At 53.1% G+C, this 10,005-nt stretch overlaps 1 protein-coding gene across 8 annotated transcripts in view; it reads right to left on the bottom strand.

Moving 5' to 3' along the window:
• Positions 1–6,319: 6,319 nt before the first annotated feature.
• AGAP1 (ArfGAP with GTPase domain, ankyrin repeat and PH domain 1) overlaps positions 6,320–10,005 on the bottom strand; it is a 505,060-nt gene continuing 501,374 nt past the window's right edge. For all 8 annotated transcript variants that reach the window (XM_032857552.1, XM_032857553.1, XM_032857555.1 and 5 more), the window contains 2 exons: positions 8,384–8,639; positions 6,320–6,812 (listed from right to left, as the gene is read on the bottom strand). In XM_032857552.1, the coding sequence (XP_032713443.1) occupies positions 6,609–6,812; positions 8,384–8,639 (460 nt within the window). In that variant the 3' untranslated portion in view covers positions 6,320–6,608. The remainder of the gene's footprint in view (positions 6,813–8,383; positions 8,640–10,005) is intronic.

The following is a 10,005-nucleotide window of genomic DNA, read 5'->3' as shown; positions in this document are numbered from 1 at the left end:
CACTCAGTGGAATGTCAGCTGACGAGCTGGGTGCAGTGGTCATCAGCTGGGCTGCCCCAGGATCTTTGAAAGAGGCCTGTCACTCAGGCTTTCTACATCTGGGTGCTAGACCAGGGGTGGAAAGCCCAGCGACATCCTCCATCAAGCCTGGACACTCCCCATTTTACTCGTGGGATCACTGACAGTGTGGGCTTCTGGGGGTTGGTGCCACAGCCTGTTACTCGTGTTTGGGCCAGCTCAGACATTTGCTTCCCAGGCCATTGTGGACACTGCACGGGGAGATCAGGGCACACTCTGGTTTGGAGGCAGCTGTTCCTAACACCTCGTTGTTCGTTTGGAAGATCCCACAAAGCTCTTACATGTAGTATCACTTTCTTTCACCTGTGTCTCAAGATGAAGGACAGACACGGGATCCCCACTGACCGTGAATTCTAGGTTAGACGTCACTTGACTTTGACAGGCAAGTCTCTGTCATATGGCTCCATCCTGACCCTCGGGAGCGTTCTCTGCAGAAGCCACACACCAGGTCCAAATAAAACACAAGCCCTGAGCTGACCTTGTGCACCCCGACGAAGGCAGCTTGCCCTGCACAGACCCCGCAGCAGCCGGGAGCCGGGGGACACCCAGACAGACCCTAGTTTGTCTGCTTGGCAGGAACGGCTCATGGCGGGTCGATACTGGGCACACCTGCCTCTAGGCACCACGGGCCCTTTAGGTGGGATGAGGGCCTCGGACGAGGGCGTTTTTTACCAAGCAGGAGCAAGCTCCAGCCCCAGATGCTACCAGCCAGGAGCAGAAGCAGCCCCCCAGAAATGAAATGCGGTAAGGAGAGGCTTTCGTATCTGCCGTCCTGAGCCCTTGCCCTGGGAAGCTGTTACCCACACTGGTGAAATGGAATGATTTCTAGAACTTGGGTGCTTTAAAAATCGCAAACTGAACACCAGACTTTGTGGTCTTGCGGAATCCCATGCTGAGGAAACGTCCTCCACTTTCCACTCTGGACCCACACTGAGAAACTGGAACTGGAAAGAAGTGTCAGTCTGTGCTCAAAAAGCAGCAGACATCCAAAATGAAATGGGGAATCCATTAATATTGCTTAAAAAAACCTCCGTAAGGACAACCTTTCTTCTAGAAGGGGAAGAACACCCATGTTTTTGAAATAGGAGTTCTAAGCTGTCACCTGTCCCTTCTTCCCGCAGAGGGTCGCATGTGGGCCTGCTGACCATGAGCAGCAGGGAGGCACTCTCCTCTCCAGCAGCCTGGCCCTTCCGGCTTCCAAGGGTCACTTCGGGTCGCAGTGGAAATAAAAGCCTGACGCTGCTCCTGTCTGCTCGAGGGACGAACCCACTCCCCCTTATCTCTCCTGCATAACTGGAAGCAATTCAACATTTTGACTGAAAGGTGATCTGAGATGCTTGAACCATGAAGGGCCCACCAGGGTGCAGGGTACAGAGCAGGGTGGGGGCCAACCCCCCCACCTCGGGCCAGCTGGGGAGCCAGACCCCTGCCCGTGTGAGCCACACACTTGGGGGGCCTGGCCAGGCCGCAGCATGGGTGGGGCCCATACCAAGCCTCAATGACCACAGGGCTTCCAGAAGAAAGCCACTTAGGAATTCAAGAAAAAACAACATTGTTGATAATGGTCCAAAGTGAAAAATCCAAGTCTGGATGCCAAAGGCCCTTATTTAGCTTTTTGGTGAAGGATGAGGGTGAAAATCACTTGAAGACAGGACTTCACAATGTGTGAAGCCCATGTTCGAGGAGGCAGTTAGAAATAAATTATATTTCCTGGGAAAGAAAGATGTGTATCTTCAGCACATTTCTATTTGAATTCCTTCCTGACTGCTTTTCAATTTGTTTGCTTGAAGGACATAAATACAATCCAGGGGAGTTCTAGAAAGTCATGCCGACCTTGTGGGGCGCGTGAGGGATGGAAATAGAGCAGGTGGGGGAGGGGCAAGCAGCCCATGGAGGGGTAATGGATTTGCTTTCCAATTATCTTTGCCTTTTGAGAAGTTCTGGAGCCCGGATCATACTTACTTGTAGAGGCTCTACATTGCTGCAAGGCTTCTGAACCTCCCTAGGTGGGAATGTGGATTTCTTATTTCCAGAACATCCTAAATGCCAGGAGGAAGGGATGGCAGAACTGGAGCCGTGGTGAGCTGGAGCACAGCTCGGGCTGGGGTCCGGGTAGGACCCAAGGCCGCCCTCGAGGGGAAGTTACGTTCACCAGCTGCAGGCACAAGATCCGCCAAACGCCAGCCTCAAGAGGGAGAGCAGCTCCGGCGAGGTGCCCGCTCACCGTGCAAGTGTCTAAGTGACGCACGAGAGGCCCCAGGGCCTCGACCTCTGCCAGCCAGCGTGCACTTCGGCAAGCTCTGAGGGCCAAGTGTGGACAGCAGCCTCCTGGTGGCTTCTGAAGGGTGGGAAGCCTGTTTGAGCCAATGACACAGCAAGGCGTCAGAGAGAAGGGGTCACTTTGGGCCTCAAGGGATCTTGGTGAATGCATGAGGGTAAGACTCAACCTTTACTTTGCCTCTGGAAAAGCAAAATCAGACCACGAAGACAGGAGGATAAACATCAGGAAGTGAGCACTGGAGCTCACCCCTTGGGGCAGGGGCTCACAGAGAGCCTCGCTCATCCTCTGGCTCGGCCTAGGGGAGGGGGACTGGCGAGCATGCTGTCACGGGCTCCCCAGGGCGTGGCTGGAGAACGCGAGCACCTCCAGCCTGGGGGCCGCTCTCTACGTGGGTGCGCAGGCTTTGATGCCATCAGCATCTCTGTTCTTCCCGAACACTCCCATTTCCTGAGCTTCCAGCCCCTGGATGGGTGTTTGGCCGGCAGTGATCACATTGCTTGGAAACCAACGGGTCATTGGATCCTGCAAGGCCCCCCCGCGCCCCCCCCCAAGTTTCACAGTTAAGGAAAGAGCGCCCCAAAGCTGAGGACCTGGCCAGGGTCACCCAGGAGGGGCAGCAAAGCCGGGTGAAGCTGGGTCTGCTGAGCCCTATGGCTGTCTTTATCACTGGACCCTGTTCTCCCCTCATGAAGTCAGTGGCTGCTCCTTTGCAGATGGAGAGGATGACTCTGGAAGGGCGCAGAGGTTACAAAACTGGGGATGACTGGTCCCAAGGCCCGATGGCAGAGGCTGGGTAGGTGGCATCAGGCTAGACAAAACTTCAGAAGACAGGCAGAAGAGCAAGGCCCTGCCTCGGTGCCTGGGGTCATGGGTAGAGAATGGGCTCCTTTTAGGGTTCCGGTCAAGAGTAATCCGCAAGAGCCCTCGACAGCCCTGGGATTGGCAAGGACCGCCTGCCTTCCCCTGCTCTCCGGGATAATCACACACAGCGTACTCTTCCTGGGAGACATAGAACTGTGCCGGCTCATGGGGCCAGAGACTTATGAACATGTCACTCACCCTCGAGCTGCTCATCTCCTGGGACAACAGGAGACAGAGGGGCCAGGGCCCCATGACTAGGGCTCTGGGCTTGGCGAGCCATCTTCCTACCCAGTTCTTGAAGTCTGCTCTCAAGGGATCAGAATCGAGGCTCCTTCGTCTGCAGAGTTTCTGGCCAGATGGGGAAGCTACCCTCCCCGGTGACCACATGCACCTGTGCCTACCCCAGCAGGTGGTTTCAAGTTCAGGGAAACTTACTTCTGGATAGAACAGGCTATGGGGATGATGCGGTGCTGTCTTCTCATCACTGTCACTTCACAGAACTTCCATGGGAATAGAAAGTGACAACTCGACCCCCTTCCCGAACTGGTCATTTCTAACACCAGCCCTTGTGACTTTTTGCCTCCCCGCCTCAGTGTTAGCAAGGTTTTGAGATGGGCATGAGAGCACAGTCAGTGAAGAAAGGCCTTTTGGTGTGACACTGAAATACAAGCAGATTAGCCACCAGCCACCTTTTTTTCCAAGGAAAACCCTTGAAACCCACCACTGCCTCCCCTCTGCTGCCAAAACTCAGGTTCAGGAAAGCTGGCCGCCTCCCAGCGCAGATCAACATTGCTCAAAATAGCAGAAGAGGGGTCAAGTTTTCTGAGAAGGGATCAGTGAAGTCCCTGTGTCTGAGAGAGGGAAGGGAGGAAAAAACAAAACAAAACGAACCAATCTGGCATTCAGGTCGTGAAAGGCTAAGTGAAAAAAGAAGTCATTTGGGAAAATATTATATTATAAACACATATAATAATATGTACACACTCATATATATCTCGAAGGGAAGCCTGACAAGGAATTCCGTTTCTTTTCAAAACAAGGCTTCGCTATATGAATAGAGCATTCCTATAGTGGGAGTTAACTACAATGAAATAATTTAAGAATTTCATTTATGCCGTATCTGCGTTCACTACATGAAGTCTACGCGAGAAGCTAGGCTGTGCAGAGGCGAACGCGTACAGCTGCATCAGAGCAGTGACGCGCTCTTCAAAAATAGGCGACATTTTTTTTCTATTCACATTTAAAATAACTACACAGTGATGAAACACAGAATTAAAAATTGTGGGGGGGTGGGGGTGGGGGTAGGATTAGGGACCTGTTGTCAAGGTTCCCAGCCTCTTGGCTTCCGCACCTGCTGTTCCCGGAGCCCGCTGGCTTCCACGCAATGGAATCAAGGTTACACATGTCCATGAAACACTGACCCACATATAAATTCTGTGTAAAGCTTTATTTTTTTCCCCACCTACTTAATTTTTTTTTCTTAAAAAGTGAAAGAAGAGAAAAAACTTTTACAAAATAGGTTTATCACAGAAGAGCAAGAGACCTGCCTGGAGGCTGCGGGCAGATGTGGCTGGGCAGACATGGCCCTGCTCCTGGGTGACACCGGACCCAAGGTCACCTGCCAGGGAGACAGCCCTCTTCTCACTCGGACTTGCTAAAGGGTTTCAGGCACAGCCACCCCTTCCCTTTTAACCTAAGCTGTTGTGATCTGATTTTTTACTCTGTTTGGCCATCACGCTGAAGGCAGCTAAGTCCGAAGTTGCCCCACACCTCGGGGATGGCAGGTTAGGTGCCAAAGTAAAGGAAATGGAGGGTCTGGCCACCCAGTGAAGTGCCAGCAGTGCCCGAGAGTCAGCCGGTCATGGCCTGCCTCTGCCCAGCACCCGGGGCCGGGACTCAGAAACTCATCCCTGGCTTCCCCACAGCCCCCTCCTCTGGGTTGGCAGAAGTGGTATCAGATCTAAACAATGAGAAATCACATGTCTCCCCCCTCCCCTTCTCTCATAGGCATCTTTTTTTTTTTTCCTTTCTCGATTTTAATAAGCAAATTGTACCACCATCGTCTTCTGATAGTTTCCTTTTTAAAAGCTGTCGATCACATTAATGGAAGTGTTTGCTGCTGGGAGTGCTTTCCGTGTACAACGATCTGTAACCCTCTTATCTCAACTAGTTGCACGTTATTAGTTCACATCCAGTTCAATTTATAAATTAACAGAGGTGCCATTTGTCTGAACAAAAATCAATGCATATTTATGAACTTCTTTTATTCAAATAGATTTTCACAATCTTAGCTACAGACATGACACAGAAGCCTGTGTGACACTCAGCAGTGGCCCAGCAGTGACTGAGACCCAAGACATTCACCTTGGCAAAAGTAAAATCTCTTAGATTTACAAAAAGAAGCCTTTTGTGCCTTTACCGAGTTTACTACATGGCCTCGAAATGTTATTATTAGCTTGAATTCGTGATTTCCTTTCGAATTTCCGACTTACTCTTATTTATTTTTTCCATTTTGTTTTTGCACCAAGGAGACTCCAGTCAAATAATACTCAGCAACTGATTTCCTCTCTTTGGACTGAAAAATTAAACAGATACTAAATTATGACAGTGAATTTAGAAAGGAGGGCTCCAAGGGCTCGAAAGAACATGTCTGGGATAATACGATGCTTCTGAGAAGTATTGCAATCACATCGTGGCAATCATCGAAGCGTGCTGCGTAACTACCTCCCCAGCTAATATGCTTTCTTCTCGGTGATGACTAATCATGTTCTATTAAACAGCGGTAATGCTGGAAGAACCCAACTATGCAAGTGTAATGAAGCCAGTATTCTCCCTGGACAGATTAGCTACAACTGATTTGACACATACCATCATAGGGGCTTCAAACCTGACAAACTCTGCTTGCTTCTGATTTATGCCGTCAAGCTCCTCGGAGAGGAGATGAAATCCGAGTGTTCCGTTTGGTAGAGGTGAAGTGTACTGATGTGCTTAACTGCCGGTTAAGGAGAGTTACCCTTCTCCTTTCTCCTTGCCTCCCCTCCCCCTCTCGTCCCTGTCCCTTGTGCCGCGCTCCAGGTCTCCAGGCCACCAGACGGGTTGGGGGGGTCCCTTGCTGTGTGCTATCGTCAATAAACCGAGGCCCGCCGGTAGCTCCTGCTTGTCGCTAGGGGAGTTTATGAAAAGGACCCCGTTCGCCAGCCTCCTGGCCTCCTCTTCGCCCCGCAAGGACGGTCGGGTTTTGTGATTTCGCGTGGGGTGAGGGCAGGTGGGCAGGTGGCAGGCGACCAGCGGGAACAGAGTGGGGACGCGACAGGACTCACGTGTCGTGACTTCCGAGAGAGGGCGCAAGGCTGCCGGCGCCCCGGTGCGGCGGGCAGGGGCGCGGTCCTCAGATGATGGTGGGCACCCTCCCGCTGCTGCTGTTCCGGTTATTGTTCTTCCGGGACAGGTTGGGGGTGGCCATGAGCACGAAGCGCTCGTCGGGACAGCCATACTGCAGCAGCACGTCGATGCACTCCTGGCTGGAGGCCTGGCGCGCGTAGGCCAGCGCTGTGTTCCCGTGGGCGTCCCGGGCCATGACGTCCACCCCGTACTGTAGAGACAACAGAGGGCTGTGAGGTCAGCGGGGGGGGAGCACAGCTCAGCTCGTGCAGGGACACGGACCCCCAGGATGGGCTACACATGAGCTGGAGGGAGCCGCATGGCCAGGTGCCACACCTCGCCCCTCTGTGTGCTCTTTGAAAGAAGGTACTTTTTGGGGCGCCTGGGGGCTCAGTCGGTGAGGCATCAGCCTTTGGCTCAGGGAATGATCCCAGGGTCCTAGGATCCAGCCCCGAGTCAGGCTCCCTGCTCAGAGGGGAGTCTGCTTCTCCCTCTCCCTCTGCCTGCTGCTCCCCCTTGTTTGTGTGCATGCTCTTTCCCTAATAAATACAATCTCTTTAAAAAATGTGCTTTTTATTTTTAAGATTTTATTTGTCAGAGAGCGAGAAAGAGCGAATGAGCACAAACAGGGAGAGAGCAGCAGGCAGAAGGAGATGTAGGCTTCCCGCTGAGCAGGGAACCTGATGCGGGGCTCGATCCCAGGACCCTGGGATCATGACCTGAGCCGAAGGCAGAGGCTTCACCCACTGAGCCACCCAGGGGCCCTAATAATGTGCTTTTTACAAGGAAAAGCCCCTCCTTTGTGTGGCAGACCAAGGATCATTCTCATGTTGCTATTTCTACTCTGACTTTGCAACTGTAAAAACAAAAAATAATCACTTCTTGATCTTGGAGATGATTGCCTTCCATTGTAGGAAACACATATGTAATACACAAGAGCACAGAAAGTCAGCTCATACCGCACTGCACTATTCAGTCTGACCGTGGGCAAGTGTTTTCCTCCACACCGGCCAGGGACCTCTCGGTAGCAGCTTTCCTCCACCTTCCACAGGACCCGCAATGGCCAAGCCCCGAAGAAAGCTGCCTCCGTGGGGTGTGGGCTTCTTTGAAGCAGCCCCCCCACCCCGCAGCCCAGGCAGTGCCCTGCTCTGCATGTTGTCCCATCCCTGTCCCCATTCAGACTTTATGGCAAATGCTTCCATTGATATTTAAAAAATAATAGATATTTTAAAATATTTAGATATTTAAAAATAAAATATAAATAAGTAAAAATAAAATAAAATAAAAAAATATTTAGATATTTAAAAAATAGCACAAGTTAGCCAGAACAGTCCAGAAGAAGCACTTTGCTAAAGTCCTACTGTGTTAAACACCAAACTTTGGGTCCAGTATTTTTGTGTCTGGAAAAGGGAAAACCACATAAACTAGCTGTGTCCTTGCTTTCCACCCTGCTCTGAAATAAAGATGCCAGGAGTCTGTCATAAAAGGAACAAGAGGGACACCTCCAGCCACGCTCCACCCAAAGGGGTCATGAGAAATGCGAACTCTGCAGACACCCTGACCCATGGCAGGTGGAGCGTGTCCCGCTCACCTCCTCCCTTTGCTCCCTCAGCCCTCCAGGGGTGTCCTCACGAAAGGGAGCCTGAGAGCCGGGGGCCTCCACACCGAAATCCCCCATGCCTTGTCCACACTGCTTCCCACCTTGAGACCTGTGACCTTCTGCCCCAACCATGCCTGCAGAGCAGAACATGGTGCCCCCTGTGTGGCACCCGGGTGACCTACCCAAATCAGGAGCTGTGCCAGGACCACGTTACCCTTCCGGCACGCCAGGTGCAGTGCTGTGCGGCCATCCCCCTCTCCGCAGGTCTCATTCACCTCCTCTCGGGAGCCGTGGGCCAGCAACAGGATGACGGCCCGCAGGTCCTCGTCGGCCGTGGCCCGCAGCAGGTGCTGGCCCAGGGACAGCTCCGTGCAGGGTAACGGCGCCAGGAAGAGCTTCTGCTCGTACTTGGCTCGGATCCACCGCTCTTTCTCTTCCCTGCAAGAGCCACCACATGGGCGCGGTCACTGCCAGGAAGGACAACCAAGGCTGAAAGGCCTCTCTGCTCCAGCACCTAGGTGGTCTGGTGGCCTCAGGGCGGAAGTGCAATAGCAGGAGACAGGTGCCTCCACGGAGCCACCAGAAAGCCCCTGGAGGGACAGGCCCCTGTTTCCCAGACTGGGGTCCCCCGCCCAGCAGCATCAGCACCACCTGGAAATGTGCTAGAAATGCAGATCCCCAGGCTCATCCCCAGGCTCTTCCCCAGGCCTCCTTGAATCAGAACTTCTGGGGAAGGGAGTTCTGATGACTGCCGGTGTGCACAGAGGCCGATGGCCTTGAGCTCTCACGTGATTTCTTTTGGTTTTAGCCCAGAAGCCTGAGGAACCACCTTGCTGCTCAAGACTTCACGCATGGCAGGGCAGCCTGGAGCCCCCTCTACTATAAGCAATGACAGCTTTTAGTTGGGATTAGAGGACCCTGCTGGAGTTCAAGACCAGGGGACAGGATGGCCAGGGGGCTCCCCAACCCGGTGTGACCTTGAACTCTTAGCCCCTAACTCGGAGCCTGGGAAGGGAGTGTGTGAACTCCCCCGGGGTCTCCCAGTGATTCGGTTAAGGAACATCTTGTTACAGACCCACGTGTGAAACCACAGAGACCCCAATGGAGAGGTCTGGCAAAGACAAGCAAACTAATGCAGTTACAACTTGATTTTGTAACCTCTGTGGAGACATGCGGAAGGCTGAAGTGGAGAGCGTCAAGGTGTAAGAGGGCCCAGCCCGGGAGACAATGCAGGGGGCCCAAGGCCAGAGGTGAGCTAGGGGTGCAGGAGGGGATGATACAAGGAGGATAGGGGAAGGGCCTCAGATGGGGTCACAGATGCAACGAGCTGCAGCGGGAGTCCCACCCCCAGGAGCTCTGGTCTTCTGGGAACTTGGTTGTGGGTGGGAGGGTCGGAATCCAAGCAGGACAGGATGCTGCCTATGACATCTGGAATGAGGGCTGAGCATAAGAAGGCGGGGGGAGAATGGGAAGAGAAAGTAGAGAGAAAAAGGAAGAAATCAACTGCAAGGTGTGTTCATGGGTTTTGGTTTCTCAAAACAGGGTGCAAGAGACACTTTTCAGTGTCATGGCCCTGCAGCCTTGCCTGGGGCGAAGAGGAAACGCTGGAGACTGAAGGGGGATTTCACAAGTAGCTCTGGAGGTGGGTGAGTCGGGGGGGGGGGCGCCAGTCTTGGGGGGTGGCGAGCATGCAGGGTGGGCGCAGACAGGGTGCGGCTAGCCGGACAGATGCTTTTCCACGAGGACGATGAGAGATGAAAGGACAGCCCTGCAGAGCAGTGACTGTCGTTCCTGAGACTTAACA

The sequence above is a fragment of the Lontra canadensis genome, unplaced genomic scaffold, assembly GCF_010015895.1.
Source record: "Lontra canadensis isolate GAN:19392208 unplaced genomic scaffold, GSC_riverotter_1.0 scaffold13, whole genome shotgun sequence".
Taxonomy (NCBI): Eukaryota; Metazoa; Chordata; class Mammalia; order Carnivora; family Mustelidae; genus Lontra; species Lontra canadensis.
Note: the sequence above shows the minus strand (reverse complement) of the source record. Positions and strands in the feature narration are given on the sequence as shown.